Raw genomic sequence first — 20,321 nt, 5'->3', positions numbered from 1 at the left:
TGGGCCGGGTACCAGGCCTCCTCTCCATCCTGCAGACAGCGACAGGAAGGCTGTGCCAGGGCTGGAGGCTGAAGGCGGCTACTCTCCTTTGATGCTTCTACATCGGGAAGGAGGCGGCTGCCCGGCAAGGCCAACATTCCTAAAACAGAGATGGGACCTCTGGTCCCAACGAATGGCAGAACCACGCCCCCCCCCCAACCCTGGGGGCAGAAATGGGTGAGGGTACAGGGTGGGGAGTCTCTCTTGCTCTTTCTCCAAAGTAAAAGTCATCCAAAGCCATCACCATCGTCAGATTCACCCACCACCATCCATCTCGCACATCTCTTTCCAGATCCATGGGCTCTCCTAGCCCCTGCCAGCTGCCTGACACCCCTCTGCTAGCAAACAGTCCAGGAAAGACAATAGGTATTAAAATAAAATGGAAATTAAACAAAGAAAAAAAAAAAAAAAGAGGAAAGACCAGAGTAAAATGTTGCAACAGCACAGAAGAAGGGCTGAGATGATGTGACTCGCCTCAGCCGGCTTCTTGGAGTACCGTGGAAGTAAACCCTCATCCGCGTCCCCGGTCGCTAAGGCACTAGGAGGGAAGGATGTAAAACCAAGTCTGTGAGAGCCGGCGGCGGTGCCGGGGACAGGAGCGTGGCACCGCGGACACCCGCGCGTGCACCTGGACCACGGCGCGGGTCACGTGCCTAGGTGAGATCGCTCTTCTTGTGCAATTACACTGAGGAATAGTCTCTTGGTATCGTTGGGGGTGAACACAAAGTAGCACAGACAGGTGCAGACTGCGACATCTACCAGGGTGTCGGCGACGCCGCGGGCCCTACGCTACGTGACGAGGGATGGACTCAAAGAGAAAAGAAATCTTCAGGAAAGAAAAAAAATCATTAATGACATTTGAGGAATATCATTGCTTAGGGATTTATCCAGAGTGCTCAGAAAGAGAAAACGCGCCCTCCTCTCCCAGGGGCCCTCCTTCGGCCTGGCTGTCCCCATCGCTCCCGGCAAGTGGGCCAGATCGGGGCTTCCCCAACCCCGGACCCGCCCCCAGATACCAGCCTCCTCCGGCCACGGCCTGACCTTTCTAGACGGTAGCCGACCCTTTAGAGTTCTGGAAAAATCCCTAATTCTTACGTTCAATCATTAAAAATCTATTGGATTTTTAATCCAATAGATTAAAAATCATATCAGGTGTCCCTGACAGCAAATTCTTAAACGCCACTTGCTGCCATATGAAAATAATCTTTGAAAAATTCATAAAGTTCTTCAAACACTGAGCGGCCCCCCCCTCCCCCCCAATTTCTGGAATCTTCCGTGGCTCTCTTCTTCTTCTCCTTTCCAGTCTGGTGCAGAATGGGTTCGTGAGCTGTGGTTTTTTGTTACTGACGTTTTCTTTTTTTTCTTTTTCTTTTTTAAAATAAAAAGCATAGATTTCCCCCCCCCGCCTTAAATCCCTTCCTTTTTAAAATGTTCTCTTCTCCGCTCTCAGTCCTCCTACTTCCTAGTTCAAGTTTCATTTGTGTCCCGTCCCTGCCTCCTGCCCCCCTCCCCTGCCCCGTTTGCATTGTTTCTGTGCGGCACCTTCAGTATAAAAAGCCCAGCTCCCCCCTCGTCCCTCCTCCTCTCCCTCCTCCCCTCTCGCCATCCTCCCTCCCTTCCCCTCCCCTTCCAGTGTTTATATGTAAGGGTACTGGTTGACCTTGGCGGGGCTCAGTGGGTATCCAGTGTAGACGGTGGAGGCTGGAGAGGCGCTGATGTAGGTCTGGTGGGCGAACTGGGCTGGATACTGACTCGGGTGGATGGTGGGCGAGGGCAGGACCCGGGGGCCCATGCTCACGGGGACCTGGTGGACGATGCTGGCTGGGTAGGCAGTGTGCTGCACGGTGTGACGCGCCGAGCCTTGGGAGGCCACCAGGTGGGCCACGGTGCCAGTGGAGCCCAGGGCGGCGGGCGCCGTGTAGGTGTAGAGGTGGGGCTGGGCGGGGAGGTGAGCTGCGGCGGCCAGGTGTGGGTGCACGGTGCCGTGGCTGGGGCTGTTGTGTGGGAAGGAGTATGGCGCCTGGGCCATCGTGGGGGTGATGTAGGCCTGCTGCCGTCGGTGGCTCCCCGTGCGATCTGCGGCCACGTGCTGCTGAGCCTGGAGGGGGAGAAGCACCAGGAGAGGGCCTCGTCGTCAGGGCTGGACACGCGCACGCACGCACGCACGCACGCACGGGAGAGGCTGCGGGGGGTGGGGGCGGGGAGAGGAGGGAGAAGCGGGGAGTGGGGAGGAGAGCAAGGAGGGGAGGAGGGGTCGGGGGGAAGGCGGAGGGAGAGGAGCGGCAGGCGCAACAGAAGACGCCTCCCTCGCGTGCCCGCAAAGTATCAATTAGCCTGGGCTGAGAAGGAAGGCCGTGTCCAGCCATGCTCCGGGCTGGGTGACACTCAGAGCCAGCTGCAAAGGGGACGGGAGCCAGTAGGTCCCCCAAGGGCATCCTGCAGCTGTGGAGTGTCAAAAGGACCCCCTCTCTGAGTGCAGACTGCTTTCTCTCTCACCATCCTGCTCCCTAAACTGCAGGCTCTCAGAAACTTCGCTGTCTGAAGTCACAGGTACACATGAAGCAGCCCTCTCTCACCTGGAGAACCTAAGTCATGACACAGACGCGGCCTCGGTTTACAGCCCAGGGGCACCACTTCCGATGAAGGGCTTCTCAACACAAACTCCCCCTTATCTTACCTCTGAGCTTCTAAGGAAACAGGGCCCGGAGTCCACTTTGCAACTCAGACCCGAGTGACCCTCTACACACAGGCTGAGCGCTGCCCGTGGAGACTCTGTCTTGTTTACATTCCCCCTGAATGTCACCCACCTTCTCCGAACCCTCCGGCTCTTTTCCTGGGTTTGAGGTCCCTGTGGGAGGCCTCCTTCACTGTAATGACTCACTAGGCCCAGCATGGTTGGACTATGGGGCCCAGGCGCAGTGTTTTACCCTTTGCTGGGCTGAAAGAGCAAGACGTGGGCCAGCCTATTTTTAAGCTCTGGCACCACATCACTAAGTGCTTCGGAACATCAGACGAGTCATTTTGCTTTGGGCCGGCTCTCTGTGAATCAGGGATCCGCCTTCCCCAAGGTGACCCACAGCAGAACGAGAACACCAGAGGGCACTCGGGGCGCCTCCTGCCGCCACGGGAGGGGCTGAGGCTCCGGGAGGTGGGCAAGGGTCCACCCTGGAGCCCCTGGCAAGCGGCCGTCGGGCGGGCTTACCTGGCTGAGATTGAGAGGCCGCTGCTGCCGGTAGGCAGTGGCTCCAGATGAGCTCCCTGAAGAGTGACCGCTGGTGGAGGTCACGTTGCTGGAGGACTTGGACTTGTAGGAGGACGAGTGGTGACTGGTGGTGACTGTGTTGGGAGGAGGAAAAGGTCACAGGTCCGTCACGGGCCCTCAGCTGCCCGGAAGACCCTACTCCTTGGGGGACAACAGTGGTCTTCCAAGATCCCTTTCCCGAGACTGGGTGATCACCATTCAGCCGCATCGCCCCCAGACCCGGTGACGACGCCGACTCTGGGCTGGCACCCGGGCTGCGGCTTGTTCCACTGGTTGGGAGCAAACCCTGCTGGACTTTAGAATTACTATCTGGTGACACCGAAAAGCATAAGGAGAGTCTAAGAGACAGAAGGAGAGCTCTCTGCAGCTCCTCGTGTCCCAGCCAGGGGTGCAGTGGGGGGCCATCTGCCGAGATGCAGAGACACGCTGACAGATGAAGCAGGGTACAGAAAACCGAGTCTCAAAAGAGGGACTACATGTCCCAGGGGGAAAAACCACCGGAATAAAATGAATAGGGCGAGGAGGTTTACATTAAAGAAACCATTCTAGTCAATTTCGGTGCTGAGTGGTCTGTGAACACCAGCTCCTGGCACAGTGGGACTCGTGTCTCCAGGGGGCAAAGTCAGAGGACTGTACGCCCGGGTACAGGATGTGCGGAATCAAGTGCGACTCTTCGCCTGCCTCTCAGTGTCTCTCTTGACATCAGACATTTCTGTGCTGAAGCTCTGTCTAGATCAAGAGGAAGTGATCCACAGTGACTGCCAAGAAGCCTTTGGCACAGGGAATCCAGACATCCGCCAAAACCTGCGCTGTCCTCCGCAGACTCCCTGACTCTAAAACCATACACGTTTGAGGGAGCTGCCCAGAGTGGGCAGTTCAAGAGGAGACCCTGGTAGCTAAGGGAGAACCGGCAGGACGTACACAGGACCTCAGAGGCAGGTCTATTTCTTGTGCTGTTCAGCAGAGAATTCAGAAGATATACTGGGGCTGAGCATCGTTGGGAAACACAAAAGCCTAATATGGTATCAATCAGGTACCCTGGGGCCGCGAGTGTAAAATGGGCAAATCTGGCAGTTCTCGGGGGTGAAGGATGCTAAGAATGAATGAAGCACACGTAATAAGGGTCAGGCCCTTGACGTAACTGGGTTGGATCGATTCTATTACGAATCCCAGGGTGATGAGGTCAAAGTCAAAGAGGAGATGCCTGAGGCTGGGGCCGGCAAGAGAGAATGCTGATAATTGTTGATGGAGAGAAAGCTGAAAAGTGAGGGCAAACCAGAAACCGGGGGACAGGAGACTGGGGAGCACAGTGAAGTCAAGGGGAGCCTTCTCCTCCCCGAGGCAACAGTCCCCCTCAAGTAAAGGGAGAGCTGCCTCACTGGCAAGGGGGCAGCGTGTCCTGAGATCCCAAATCCAACCGTGGGTTGGGGCCCAGCGGCCCTCCCATCCTACCCACTGAAGCGCACCCCTGTCGGGGGTGGCCAGGAATTCGTATTCTTCACAAGCTTCCCAGGACAGCAGGAGCCAGCCAGGCCTTGGTGGACGCAGCTGACCTGCATTGTGGAATCGGGGTCTTGTGCTCAGGCCAAGCTTGGTTAGACCCTCAAAGGCCCTCCAAAGCCTGGGGGGTGGAGGGAGGGGTTCGGGGGACCCATTGTAGGGTGAAGGGTGCGAAGCTGCACATGCTGGCTATCAGGAGAACTCTGTCTCCGTCGATCAGCCATGGTGCCACTGTGCAGGCATCCAACTCTTTCCTGTCCTGCAGCAGATCACCAGCTGTGTCTGCTGCCTGGGCCCAGCTGTGGATGGCACCTCTCTGCTCCTACGTCAACTCTCTGGGCATTTTGTGGTAATTATATCTGAGGGAGAAACTCTGATTGCAAGGGATCCATAGCGTGAGGCTGCAAGTGAAGAGATCAGAGGGCTTCCGATGAAATGCGTGTGGCAGAGCCAGGCTACCATCATCGCGGGGGCAGGAAGTGGGGTCAGAGCTTGTCAAGTTGCCAGAGCAGGGGACCCCAGAATCAGGGAGGGGGTCCTGAAAGGGACCAAGAGATTAAAATAGTGATTTCCTCCTGCAGAGAGGAATGAAGTGACCATGGAGTGGAGAAGGCAAGTGCTGAAGGTCAAGTTCCGGAGGCGTATTTTGGAGCTGGGAGGACAGTACAGAGCTCTCTGCTCGAGCCTTGTCTAGCTGCTCTCATAGATCTGCTGCCCGGGAACAGCCCTGGGTTCACGGATGGCCCCTGGTGGCCCTGTCTGTACAAGGCGGGTGGGAGAGTGCTTCAATCCTGGGTGAGCCCTGGAGGGCCAGCCGCATGGCCGTGGTGGAGTTAGTTAACCTCTCTGTGCTTCCATTTTCTTATCTGGAAAACTGGGAAAGTAATGGTGACTACACGTAGGGTCGCTGTGGGGATTACATGAGTTAATGCACGTAGAACGCTTAGTATCTGGCACGTGTTAAGCGCTTAAAGGTGTTAGCTGTGTTAACTACGGTTGATGTCTTTACTATCGAGCCCTGTTGCCTGGCCAAAGCGGATGCTCAAGGAACAGGTGTCTGCCCCAAGGTGGGACCAGCAAGTTCTGTTTCCTGGGACTGGGAAACTGGGAGCCCGGGGGTCGCTGGGTCAGGGTGAAGCAGTGTCCAGAGAGCAGGCGTCGGGCCCCCAGTGGCTCAGATCAAGGAGTTCTGGTTCCCGTCCCGCCTGGGACTTAGTTGTTGAACTTCCTCTCGGCCCTGCACCCTTCCAATAAATTCCTTATTTGCCTTAAGGCAGTGCACAGTTCATTCTGTTGCCTTCCAGAAGAACCTTAACTGACCCAAGAGACCCGAGGAGGCTACGTGAGAAATAGGGATCCTTCCTGAGCCGAGACCCACAGAGGGGATTAGCACTGAGAGAAAACAGACCGTCACCTGCACAGCCTCCGTCCTGACCTGACGGGGCTCAGGGAACCCTGGCAGCCCAGCGGAGGTGGCTGAAACGGTTCTCACCTTGGCCGTAAATGGGCCAGCGGGGCCCCAGGAGGCTGAGGAAGGCTGCTTTCCTTGATTCCTCCAAGCCCAGGACGATTGAGCTAACGGAGGATATCAGCGTTGAGAAAGACCACGTTCTGGGGGCAGATCAGGCACCAGAATGAAGTTCCTTCCTGCCCCTTGCCTGTCGCTAGAAAGACCGCGCAGCGTGTCCTCACAGGGGAACGTAAATCCCTCTTTACACTGGGAAATTATACCATGGGCTTCCCCAGAGACAGTGGCACTAGGTGCCTTAGAACCAGCAGCCTTACTGAGAATAACCTTCCTTTTTTTTTTTTTGGTTGAAAACATCCCTGAGAGATTCTCAGCCCTTCAGCTGTAGCAGTCCTTGTGGAAATGCAGTGGGGTGAGTGCTCAAAACCGCCACGGGCGGCCCACAGCCCGACGGCTGATGGTGGAAACGGGCAACGGAGCGTGAAAGGCGTGACCTGTGGGCTCCACAGAGCTGCCTCCCCCGCTCTCACCGTCGTGGTTCCCCACAGAAAACTGTTGCGTTATGTGGGGCAAAGCTGGCCCTCAGTCCCCTGACCTGTCTTAACTAGGGGGTTGGACTGGTCTTAACATTTCAGTAGCTCTCAGTTTTGTCGCCTTCCACACTGTGGCGCCGGCACCCAGGCCGACAAAGTCCCGAGCTGGAAGACATCTAGCCTGCGATGGTCTGGCCACTGCCTTGTGCATTCTCCCCCGTATTTAAAAGGCCAAGGGAAGTTCAGCACCAGCTACCTTCCCCCCCGCTTTATCAGTTCCTAGAGGACCTGCGTAAGGTCTATCCGGAGCCGATTCTTATAGACCAGCGTCCTGAAGTGTAAAGGGACGGTTACTACCACAGAGTTCCCCTGAGATGTCCTGGAACGTGGGCACCCTCGACTTACAGCACGCATCGTCTCCTCCTGTAGGTCTACAGTCTCTCATCTGAAATCCCTGGTGTCACTTTTTTTTTTTTTTTTTTCATGCCGCACTGCGTGGCTTGTGGGATTTGGGTTTCCCGACCAGAGGTCGAACCCGGGCCCTCGGCAGTGAGAGCGCAGAGTCTGAAGCACTGGACCGCCAGGGAATTCCCTGAAATCCCTGGGGTCGGACACTTTTGAAATCAAGAATTTCCGATTTTAGAAGGTCATTTGGTATGTATTCAGTATATCAGGTTACCCCCAGTGGAGCCCTGTGCAGTGCCACGTAATTAAAAAAAAGTGATTATTTCTGCTACAGAATACTGGGACATTTCACCAAGTGCCACAAATATGACTCTGACACAAACAGGAATATGACAAAGGGACTATAAATAGCCTCTGGTTAGTTCAGGTCAGGTTTCACCAACTGACTTTGCTGTAAACTTAAAAATCTGGTTTTCGGAGTTTTTTGGATTTTACATTACAGATGAAAAGGAATATTTCCTTCTCTTCTTGTTGGGTAAAAGGGCTGGTCTTGAGGTTTTCAACAACACAGTCTTTAGACCTTCACTGTTAATTAAGCAGGAGAGCCCTTCACACCAAGCTGTGTGCACTTAAGGCTGCGATCTTTATAACTGGGGTACGTGCGGGGCTACCTGAGGACTTGAGGGTGCACGGCAAGCAGAGGTTTGAGGGGTCAATGTCCAGAGTCTCACCTTTCAGATGTATCTTTTCCTAAACAGATGCACCGGCCCTGGGACCCACCGGTTCCCTTACTCGCCTTCTCTCTCACATTCACCCTTCTCCCACATTACAAAAGAAAGGCTTCCTTCTCACTCTCCTTAATGTTAAAATGGTGCATTGCCTCCAGGTGTGAGAACCCTAAGGGGCGCTCAAATGGGATAATTCCAGAACAAATGGCTCCTGAGGGACAGTCCCGTGAGAGCAAAGACAAGCCACTCTCAGTAGGAAACACTGAGGGCTGACCAGGCTTGCTTTCGCTCAGGCGACCAACTCTTTGCAAACTCCCTACCCCATCCATCCATCCACTCATGAGATACAGTTTAGAAGTGAGGTGGCCATCACAGGGAGGACCTTTTCTGACAGATGTGAGGTCAGCTCTGGCCTCCTGGGCTGACAACAAGGAGTCTTCTTGAACAGGATCCTTGGGTGAGGATCTACTACCACCCGGGGCTTAGTAGCTCTCCCGTAACAAGATGGCGAGCAGCAGGGAACCAGAAAACCAGCGTCCGGAGAGATGCTGCTGGCCGCCCTGGCCCCAAATTACCTGGCCCCAGGCTATCACACTCCACCAGCGCCTCGCTGGCCTGGGTTTTCAGGGGCGGCACGATGATGGTCCGGGGGTTCCCGGTGCAGTGCGACTCCAGGCTCCCCTTGGTGTCGAAGGTGGTGGCGCCGTGCCCGGAGCGGTGCTGCACGGCGTAGGGGCTGGTGATGCTGGAGGAGTCGGAGTAGGGAGAGTCGTGGACCGTGACACAGCTGATGACGTTTTTTCTCTGCTTGGACACAGGGCTGGAGACGGAAAGGGAGAAACCAGGACTGTGAGAGGCTGGGGAGGGAGACACCAAACTGACGGCGAAGAGCCTCTCTGTGCTTTGGGGCAGGGGCAGGCAGAGCCGGAGACGGGGTAGGAATGTGACTTCTGCTCTCCAGAACCCTAACGGGGAGGCACAAGTGTCACCAGTCTGACCAGTGGGGGTGGGGGAATATGTGAGGATGGGAGAAGGGGCTGGAGGGGGGCCCACAGAAGCTTCTGGAAATGGGGGCGAGAGAAACTTCCGGGCAGGCTTGGGCTGTCCCCTGTGCAGCCGGGCTCAGCTGACCTACCGGGGAGGTGCGTGCAGCACAGAGCCGTGTGGCAGTGCCCTCTGAGCCACTGGAAGGGCACACGAAAGCAAACAGAGAACCCAGCCAGACCCAGGCAACCTGAGGCCCAGGTGTAGGAGAAACACACCGCCGGGAAGGGAACAACATAAGCTTGTGAGGCTCGGGACCTGGAAGACCCAGCCAACTTAGGCAGGAGGGAACAGGACATCCAAGAGGAACCGGGACGCAGTGAGAGGGACGGGAGAGAGTGAGGCTCTGGGCATGCTCATCCCACACACAGCAGCGACCCAAGACCTCTGAGTCCCCTTCTCAGGAGAGGCCCGGCCCTCCTGCAGCTTCCCCTCTGCCTGGGCGACGATGGGGTGGGGGACCGGCACCGCGTCTGGGTGAGGGCAGAGATGCTGAGTCGGTGAGGGCGTGGCTCTGAATCCCTGGTCTTCATCCTATAACTGAGACAATACGCTGATAGGGAGGAACTGGCTTTGGATGGCTCTGGGCCAGCACATTTTTTCCGGAGATATTTACGTTTGGTTCCTTTGGGAACCAGTTCTGTCTGCCTCCAAGCTAGTGAGAGGCCGGTGGGATGACGGATATGGAATTTGTTGCTTATTGGGAAGGTTTTAAAAATGGATTTTCATCTATTTTTGTATATTGATCGTCTATTTTTAAGAAATATCGATTGCCTAAATAAGACGGTCAGTTTGCAACTACTTTGCTAAGAAAAGAAGCTGGTATTTATAGAGCACCTAATGCAGCCACAACGCCCCCTCCAGGTGTCTTGCCCAAGGTCACACAGACAGCCACAGGCCACATTCCAAGATCAATCCTACCACCACTAAGGGCAGCAGAGAAATGAGGGAACTCGAGCCCCAGGAAGTGGGAGGACAGCAGGGCTGCTAGCCTACAAAAGGCTGAGGGGCTGGGAGTGAGCCCGCAGGAGGCCTGACGCCCTGCTCCCTGAACCCTGCCCTGCTGACATCTGGGCCAGATTATCCTTCTGGGGCTGCATATTCTGTCCTCCCCGGTTCAGGGTAGAAGGGTCCCCTCCCTAACTGTGTCTGTGGATAAGCACACATGCCCGGCAGACAGATGTCTAACTTCAGCACGTGCTGGTGGTGTAGCTGTTCAACCTCTGAGCGATTCAGTCTCCTTATCAGTAAGATGTATATTAATAGTACCTATGTCACAGGCTTGTTTTGAGAAGTGAGAAAATACATGGAAAGTGCTTTGGATGGTGCACGACACACAGTTAAGTATACTATAAAAACTAGCTTCTAGATGAATGGATAAAGAAGATGTGGTACATATATATAATGGAATATTACTCAGCCATAAAAAGAAATGAAATTGGGTCATCTGTAGAGATGTGGATGGACCTAGAATCTGTCATACAGAGTAAAGTAAGTAAGTCAGAAAGAGAAAAACAAGTATCGTATATTAATGCATATATGTGGAATCTAGAAAAACGGTATAGATGAACCTATTTGCAGGGCAGGAATAGAAAGGCAGACGTAGGGAACAGACGTGTGGACACGGCGGGGAGGGGAGGGTGGGATGAATTGGGAGATTAGGTTTGACATAAATACACTACCGTGTGTAAAACAGATAGCTAGTGGGAACCTGCCGTATAGCACAGGGAGATCAGTCTGGTGCTCTGTGATGGCCTAGTTGGGTGGGATGGGGGGGGGGTAGGGGCGGGAGGGAGGTCCAAGAGGGAGGGGATGTATGTATGCATATGGCTGATTCACTTCGCTGTGTGGCAGAAACTAACACAACATTGTAAAGCAACTATACTCCAATTAAAAAAAAAAGCTAGCTCCTATCATTATTATTATCATGAGTGTTACTTCATTTAAAAACAGGTGAAAACAGGTTTGCAAAAAACATCTCTAGGCAAAATGAATTCTATGAAGGTACATACTTGCTGGAAAAGTTTCTAGTCTAGGAATAAACCAGAGATTGATATGAAAGAAGTTAAAACTCATCAGTTAGGTATCTTAGAGATCTATGCTAGGTGCTACAGGGAATTTCTGTATAAAGAAATATAATACATGTCTCCGCTCTTGGAGGAGATTAACATCTCAGTGGGGGACTGTATAAAAACATGACAAGTTAAACAGTAAAAGCTTTAAAATAATCAGTTAAAGAGAAGGGATGTCATAAAGACTTCCACGATGAACTGTCAAATGAGCTGTGCAGATGATAATTAAGAACTCAGAAGAAGGTGAGGAATGAACTGACTGCGTATATTTATAGTTCTTCATGCTAACTTTGATAAAATGGATATATCTTAATTAATAAAGAACTACACTTCCTACTTATAACGGTTTAAATGCAAAAAGCCCACATGCTTGTTGCTCAAACATAGTTTGAGGTAAATGGTTACCGTATGACCCAGCAATTCTGCTCTAGGTTAAGTACGAAAAGGAACTGAAAGCAGAAACTAACAGATACTTGTATGCTAACGTTCACTGCAGCATTATTCACAATAGCCAAAAGGTGGAAATAACCTCAGTGCCCATCAACTGGTCAATGGATAAACAAAATGTGATATATCCACACAATGGAATATTATTCAGCTATAAAAACGAATAAAGTTCTGATACATGCTACAATACGGGTGAGCCTTGAAAACATTACGCTAAGTGAAATAAGCCAGACACAAAAGGACAGGTACTGTGTGATTCCACTTATATGAGGTTCCTAGAATAGGCAAACTCATAGAGACAGACGTAGATTAGAGGTTACCAGGGGCTGAGGGAAGAGGAGTTTGGGGAGTTACCGCTTAATGGGTACAGAGTTTCTGTTTGAGGTGAATGAAAAGTTTTGGAAATAGTGGTGATGGCTGCACACACTGTGAATGTATTTAATGTCACTGAATTGTACACTTAAAAATGGTTAAAATGGCAAATTTTAGTATATATGTAGTACCACAACTTAAAAAATTAATGTAATAGGCCAAAAACCATTTAATTGTACACTTTAAATGGGTGAACTGTATCGCAAGCAAATTCTATCTCAAGTTTTAAAAAGTCCATATGCTTATTCAGAAACAAGAAAGCAGGCTTCCCTGGTGGCGCAGTGGTTGAGAATCCGCCTGCCAATGCAGGGGACATGGGTTCGAGCCCTGGTCCGGGAAGATCCCACATGCCGCAGAGCAGCTAAGCCTGTGCGCCGCAACTACTGAGCCTGTGCCCTAGAGCCCGCGAGCCGCAACTACTGAGACTGTGTGCTGCAACTACTGAAGCCCGTGGCTCTGGGGCCCGCGAGCCACAATTACTAAGCCTGCGAGCCACAACTACTGAGTCCATGTGCCACAACTACTGAAGCCCGCGTGCCTAGAGCCCACGCTCTGCAACAAGAAAAGCCACCACAATGAGGAGCCCGTGCACCACAATGAAGAGTAGCCCCCGCTCGCCACAGTTAGAGAAAGACCATGCGCAGCAATGAAGACCCAACACAGCCAAAAATAAATAAATTTATATATATATATATATATAAATAAAAGGAAGCAAATAGGATCAGCGGGGAGGGGACGACTGAGATCTGGCAGAAGAACTAGAAAGTGGGGCGCCAGGGAAAGGTCCCCATGCCTGGAAAGTAGGGACAAGGGACCCAAGGGCAGCAAGAGCTGTGGAAAGCTGTGGAACTGGGAGGAGCCCTGGGAGGAAGAAGAGCCGCCTTAAAAAAACATAGACAGGTGAAACCTGCAGCTGCTTTCTGTGGGGGGGCGGGGCTGGTTTGCAAGCAGTCTGTTGTGTTAAAGGAACGCCCAGCCCTCCACCTCCACCCCCGGCACCATCACAAAACGCTCCCAGGACCAGGGTCAGCGCCGGAGGCCATGAGCATGCAGCTCCGAGTGTCCTGCCCTTCACGCTCAGCTTCGGTCACAGCCAGTTCTGCCTGATGAAATGACACACACACACACACACACACGTGACTCATCCGGTCATCTCACAAAACGCAGGAATGTTCCGCTGCAGACGCGGGGTCTGTGGGTGGCGGACCCCACGCGAACAACAGAGGCTGGCTGCTCCCAAGTGTGTCCTGGGAGCTCGCGCTCTAGTCCTGGCGCGGCTGTCCGTTTATTGGTGTGACCTCGGGCGGTGGCCTGGATATTGGGGTGACCCTGGATGTCCCTCCAGCTCTAACCTGCTATGACATCCGTTAGGGAGAGTGGCCTTAAAGGAGCCATTGTGATGGTCCCTTAAAGATTTATTATTAAAGACACTCAAAATAGGATTCGCTTTACTCCTAATTTGGAGAGAAAATAAATCCTTTTAGTAAGTGTACCTTATATGTAGACCCAGACCCAGACAATTCCTGCTGACTATATATCCTCCTTAGGTTCTGAATAGTTTAGAAAATGAGCAAATTAAACACACACATACACCCACACACACACCACTAAGTCTGGCCAAGCTGCAATAAAATTCAAGTTGGACATATTTGGAATTCTTCACTCAATCTTAGAAATTGTGGAGAAGCTTCAGCTCAATACGAGTACAAATTCTCTGACAACTGGAATTATCTGAACATACAATGGGCCGCTTAATGAATCAGTGAGCTTCTTGTCACTGAAGGAAGGCTTTCTGGCAAAAATCTTGTAACAACTGACATCTTGCTCTAGATGACCCCTCAGAATTGAGGGCCATCTCCCGAGGGAAATGTTGAGGAATTCTGCATGTCAGTATCTTGTCATCTATACCAAGGAGTGTGGGAGAAACCCTCTCCGAACTCTTCATGGGTCCCATCCCTTTTTTCTGATCTGGCAGTCCCCATGCCCAAGGAGCAGATAGGTACAACACAGTCTAATGCTGATTTATCTACCTCTTTGGATTTACATGTGACAGGTTTGGAAAAGGTGAATTAATTTGATAGCTCTGTTTTTAATCTCTTCTATTGTTAGAAATCTCTGTGCTCTACCTGATGTACTATGCAGATTAGAGAACAAATGAGAAACTGTTAAATGAGTCAGTTTAAAAATGAGCACACGGGCTTCCCTGGTGGCACAGTGGTTAAGAATCCACCTGCCAATGCAGGGGATAGGGGTTCGATTCCTGGTTCAGGAAGATCCCACATGCCGCGGACCAACTAAGCCTGTGCACCACAACTACTGCGCCTGCGCTCTAGAGCCCACGAGCCACAACTACTGAAGCCCCTGCGCCTAGAGCCCGTGCTCCGCAATAAGAGAAGCCACCACAATGAGAAGCCTGCGCACCACAAGGAAGAGTAGCCCCCGCTCGCCACAAATAGAGAAAGCCCGCGTGCAGCAACGAAGACCCAACGCAGCTAAAAAAAAAAAAAAAAAAAAAAAAAGCTAATCACTTAAAAAATTATATTAAAAAAAATGGGGCTTCCCTGGTGGCGCAGTGGTTGAGAATCTGCCTGCCAATACAGGGGACACGGGTTCGAGCCCTGGTCTGGGAAGATCCCACATGCCGCGGAGCAACTAAGCCCGTGAGCCACAATTACTGAGCCTGCGCGTCTGGAGCCTGTGCTCCGCAACAAGAGAGGCCGCGACAGCGAGAGGCCCGCGCACTGCGATGAAGAGTGGCCCCCGCTTGCCGCAACTGGAGAAAGCCCTCGCACAGAAACGAAGACCCAACACGGCCATAAATAAATAAATAAATAAATAAATTAATTAATTAAAAAAAAAAATGAGCACACATTTGACATTACTACTATGGGTTCTTTTGGCTCCTACGTGTCTATTCTACTGGGCTTCATCCCACTGTAGTGTCTAATTATCATTGATAGCTTATCAATCCCATTATGAACTGGTAATGGAAGTGAGAGACAGTGATAGCAGAAGAATGAGAGATGCTTGCTTAAGTGGTCTCAACAGAACATCACTTCCAAATAAAAAACAAAGCTGCCAGAGTTCATGACTGCCTTGTGCTGTCATGGCAATAGATGATTTTCATCATTTTAAAATGATGAAAAGAAATAAGGAGCTAAGTAAAGAAGTCAGCCCCAATGAAGAAAACACTGCTGGAGGATCATACACAAATCTGTGACCCCTTCTCTGCAGGACCCTAACCGGAATGTGCTTCTGATTTCCATTTGCCAATCACCGTCAATTCCGTCCTCCAAGACCTGAGTCAAAACTCATCTCCACCAATGAACTTTCCATGACTGATTTCATGCCTCTGATACCATAATCAATGCTATATGTAAAAAATACTGCTCTTCTGTTACTATGGCATTGATTACTAAATACAGGAAACGTTTACTGAATGCACAACTACTGTTCAAAGTCCTCTGCATGCTTTATCCCCTCTAATCCTCACAGCAAAACTATGAGGTGAAGAATATTACAACTTTCATTTTAAGAACAACAAACTTCAGATGTGGAGAGCTTAGGTCACTTGGTTGTTCAAGGTCACACAGCTGGTTAGGGGCAAAGTCAGGTTGGAACCAAGAGCTAGCATTCTTCTTCTTTTTCTATTTGTGACTAAGTGTGGTCTTAGTTTATTTACTTTAAAAAATTTTATTTTATTGTGGTAAGAATATGCAACATGAGATCTACCTTCTTAAAATTCTAAGTATACAATACAGTAGCGATGACTATAGCTGTGACGCTGTACAGATCTGTAGAGCTTATTCATCTCAACTGAAGTGTATGCCTGTTGATCAGTGACTCCCCATTTCCCCCTACCCACAGTCCCTGGCAACCGACATTCCACTCTTTGATTCTGTGAATTTGACTCTTTTAGATAGCTCACGTAAGAGGTTTTTTGCATATTGCACAATTTCCTTCTTTTTAAGGCTGAACAGAATTCCACTGTATGCACACGCCACATTTTCTTTACCCATTCATCTGTCCACTCATCTGATGGACACTTAGGTTGTTTCCACATCTCGGCTATTGTGACTAATGCTGCAATCAACATGGGAGTGGCTATCTCTTTGAGGTCCTGATTTCCATTCTTTTGGATAAATACTCAGAAGTGGGACTGCCAGATCATATGGCAGCTCTATTTTTAATTTTTTTGAGGCACTTCCATACTGTTTTCCATAGCGGCTGCACCAATTCATATTCCCACCAACAGTGCACAAGAGTTCCAGTGTCTCCACATCCTCCTCGTCAACACTCGTTATCTTTTCTTTTTGATAATAGCCATCCCGACAGGTGCGAGGTGATATCTCATCATGGTTTTGGTTTGCATTTCCCTGATCACGAGTAACGTTGAGCAGTTTTCATATGGCTGTTGGCCCCGTACGTGTCTTCTTTTAAGAAACGTCAGTCCAAGTCCTTAGCCCACTTTTAAATTAGGCTGTTATTTTTTTCACTGTTGGGTTGTCCAGAGCCTGCACTCCCTTTTAATCACTAGCTACACAGCCCCCTGCTACCCACGAGACTGAGAACATAAGGCAACTGAGACTGCTCCTGCTGGTTCCACCAGGGGCACAGTTGGTGATGGTGGTCTCCTCCAAGCATGGGTCACGGCGTTGTTCGCATGGACAGCTGTCCCAGCTGATGGAGGTGACAGCTGCCGACCCGGCCACCTGCACAGGCGTGCGCGCGGCTCGCTATGCTGTGCCCACTCCCTCTCCACCCAGCTAGAAATAAATACAAGGCCGACTGCTTTTAACCAGCCCTTCATGTGAAAAGAGGGGCCGGGTGACGATGCCACCAGGCCAGTGTGCTCCTTCCGATGTATCATGTGGCTTCCAATTTAAAGTCCTTAGTGAGAACCAAAAAAATCTACATTTTAAATTTGGTGCATACATTACATTCGCGTTACATTATCCACATGTTTATATCTATGTGTATGTCTCTCAACATACACACACACGCATCCATGTCACCACTACGGTCACTTTTTACATGACTACCTTCTGGAGAAATCTGAAACAGGGCCTAGAAGGAGCCAAGGCTGGCCCCAGTCCTCACGCATCACGCACAGCAGCAGGTGTTCACTCTCCCTCCACCTCCTGTGCTCCAGCCTGCGAGTCTCTCCTGACTACGCTGGGTCCATCCGCTGGGCATGGCTCTGCCCTGTGCTTCCCAACCTGCTCCCGCCCTCCTCCCTCTGCCCTGCAGAAGGCAGGGAGGACACCAGGAAGTCGCTACACGTCTGTGAAAGCTTTGTAACGTGCGGCAGTGTTAGGACAGGTGGCTGGGGACAGTCCGGTGCAGTGTCTCCTCTTCAAAACAAAGCCTTTCCATAAAATGCAGCCCCTTAACCACTGGGGTGTTTTTTTTTTTTTAAATAGATTTATTTATTGATTGATTTATTTATTTTTGGCTGTGTTGGGTCTTCGTTGCTGCGCGCAGGCTTCCTCTAGTTACGGCGAGCAGGGGCTACTCTTCGTGGCAGTGTGTGGGCTTCTCATTGCAGTGGCTTCTCTTGTTGCGGAGCACGGGCTCTAGGCGAGCAGGCTTCAGTAGTTGTGGCACGTGGGCTCAGTAGTTGTGGTTCACGGGCTCTAGAGCACAGGCTCAGTAGTTGTGGCGCACGGGCTTAGTTGCTCCGGGGCATGTGGGATCTTCCCGGACCAGGGCTCGAACGCATGTCCCCTGCATTGGCAGACGGATTCTTAATCACTGAGCCACCAGGGAAGCCCCCCACTGGGGTGTTTTGAATGTAACCCTGTAATGAAGATGCAGTAGAGTTCCCTGGACAAAACATCCTCTGTTCATCTGTGGGGTGTAACTTAACACCGCGAAGCAACAAGCCCTCCAAATGGCACTGTGAGTTGGGTCCTTTGCTTCTTCCCTCGAGCTTGAGTCTGATGCCACTAGCACAGCACAATGCTGGCCCAAGTGGGTGTGTGCGCTTTTCCCCTGTTAAGTGGATGTTAATTTTTCAGGCTGTCTTTTGAGCAGCAGTCCATCAGCTTCCTGACTGTGCCTTTTCTATAGTAATTTCTCTAGATTTTCAATTTAGTGTAAAGAAGAACATTTGGGGTCACATTTTTTTTTTTTTCATAAACATTTTCAGAGTGATCCCTGTTTAAAATACTTCGTGATCCTGATGAATCAATCTTCTACTGAAGTTCACATTTTGGTCACATTAGCTGTAACACACTCCCAAAGTGATGCAGAATATAGCAGTGCCCTGATGACCGAAGTAAATGAACCCCGTCTACCAGAAATAGTCAGATAACTGAATGAACAGATAAATGAATGAATAATGGAGACTGGGCAAAATGATTTCTAATTGATCAGCTGAAATGAGCCACTCTGGGCACACACTTTGGAAGACTGTATGATGTAGCCTCATGGCCTCTAAAAGACAGTTGCAGCACAAGGCAAGGCTGGCAGATGGGTCTGAATAAGACGTGCACCTATAAGCTTTCTCCAAGGAAAGTTCAAGGGAGAAAAGATAGCTTATTCAGCACGTGTGGACAGTCAAATGCTCCTCTAATCAAAATCATTTATATATATTTAAAATAAGAGTGGATCTACTTCCTAATCCTGGGGGACCCAGAAAAATATCTGTTTGTTATCTTTAGGCAAATTCTCTAGCCATGACCACAGAGCCCCCTCGTCCAACATCGAGAAAGAGGAGGCTGCTGGGTCTTTCTCGGCCTCCTCACTTTTTCAAATCTTCTTAAAGAATGAGAAGAGCTGACTTCTGCCCTGCCTGCTGCTAGAGCCCCAGCACTCTGACCAATCGACGCCTGGCCCCAGTCAGGGCTCAGTGAACGTACCCTGGACTCTCCCACTGCCCTGGCCTGGTGCCCTGCACACAGTGGGTGTGACCATGCATGTGGGCATGGTGGTGGTCAGACGAAGCACAGGACACAATTTATAATGTGTTGAATTAATGACTGAAGAGAAATCAATTATTTTTGCCAGTAATTAAGACTGCCATTTCCTCAATGTCACAGAACCTGAATCCTAATTCTGCTACTTAGAACCTTTGTCAATCTGGGTGAGTCACTTACCTTTCTCGGGCCTCAGTTTCCTCATCTATCAAAGGGGACTACAACTACTGGCCTTGTATATTCCATCGAACGATGCACAGAAAGTGCAGGTGAGAACACCTGGGGAATGTCTGTTATGACTCCCCTCCTCTCTACTTCACTCGCCCCCAGCCTGCCCCTCACGCTCTGGAGTCCTCCTTACAAGGAGGAATTGCTGACCATCCATCTAATCTGGCAACGAACAGTTGGGGGTCGGGAATGATAACTTTGCTTTGGCATTCTTCTGAAAATTCCAGGCAGTTATCAGCTGGTCCTGGAGAGTTAGTGACAAGCTTAGTCCTAAAAAAGGTGGATTTACCATTATCTGTCTCACGTCGGCTCTAAAAGACGCCGCCATGTGGTCCGCGCTCACCGTCCCTGTGAGCATCATCGCCCCCCACCCCGCTCTCTGGCTGCTGTGTTGAGGCTGAGTCACGTGAGGGGGGGTGATCGGCATTTCAGGCAGGGTTACAGGGCTAGCACTGGGGGTGAGCCGCAAATAGGAAATGAGGTCAGGAACACGGAAGATCAGAATCACCATGCTCACGGCTGGGAGAAATCAGGTTTGGGAACGAGAACGGTCAGGGTCTAGGAGGGAAGTCTCCACGGTTCACGCTGGAGCACTGACAGGTAGAGAAGCTTCCAGCTGGAGGGCCGCTGGGAGGCTCCCCCGTGGGCTGTACCTGGGGGCACGTCCTTGTTTTCCCGGGACTGACGCTTTCCCACCAGCTCCTCAGCGCCTCCTCGCAAAGCTGGCCACGCCCACCTAAGGGGAGACCCTCAGATCTCCCTTTCCAATCTGAAATCCCTTTTTTCCTTGTCTCCTGCTTTCTCTCTGATCAGTGGCCCTACGTGCTCTTGATCCCCTCTGCCCACCTTTGAGGTTCTGCCCACCACCTATCTCGCTGGAATTTGCAGTCTCACCTCCTCTACCCACTGTCCACACCCATCAGGATCTTTGACCTTGAAAAGCCTCCTCTCCCCTGCTACTTCCTCAAACTATTTCCCCTTTGAATCCCCACAGTCCTCTACTAGTTTTTAGGGGGCTGATATTCTGTTTTGTGTTATGATGATTTGCACACGTCTTACCTGGCTTATTACCCTGCAAACCTCCTGAGGACAGAGGCTGTCTACCTTATTTATGTAGCACCTGTGGTTCCGAGCGTAATATCTTACCAGTAGGGCCAATAAATATTTACTGTGTTAAATTTTGCCGTAATTCTGATATCTAGGGCTTCCCTGGTGGCGCAGTGGTTGAGAATCTGCCTGCTAATGCAGGGGACACAGGTTCGAGCACTGGTCTGGGAAGATACCACGTGCCGCGGAGCAACTA

At 51.0% G+C, this 20,321-nt stretch overlaps 1 protein-coding gene across 5 annotated transcripts in view; it reads right to left on the bottom strand.

Moving 5' to 3' along the window:
- Positions 1-1,668: 1,668 nt before the first annotated feature.
- HIPK2 (homeodomain interacting protein kinase 2) overlaps positions 1,669-20,321 on the bottom strand; it is a 187,450-nt gene continuing 168,797 nt past the window's right edge. For all 5 annotated transcript variants that reach the window (XM_036863333.1, XM_036863331.1, XM_036863334.1 and 2 more), the window contains exons 13-15: positions 8,511-8,755; positions 3,242-3,375; positions 1,669-2,137 (exon numbers count right to left, since the gene is read on the bottom strand). In XM_036863333.1, the coding sequence (XP_036719228.1) occupies positions 1,676-2,137; positions 3,242-3,375; positions 8,511-8,755 (841 nt within the window). In that variant the 3' untranslated portion in view covers positions 1,669-1,675. The remainder of the gene's footprint in view (positions 2,138-3,241; positions 3,376-8,510; positions 8,756-20,321) is intronic.

The sequence above is a fragment of the Balaenoptera musculus genome, chromosome 9 (genome assembly GCF_009873245.2).
Source record: "Balaenoptera musculus isolate JJ_BM4_2016_0621 chromosome 9, mBalMus1.pri.v3, whole genome shotgun sequence".
NCBI classification, from domain to species: domain Eukaryota; kingdom Metazoa; phylum Chordata; class Mammalia; order Artiodactyla; family Balaenopteridae; genus Balaenoptera; species Balaenoptera musculus.
This window is presented reverse-complemented; position numbering and strand designations above follow the sequence as displayed.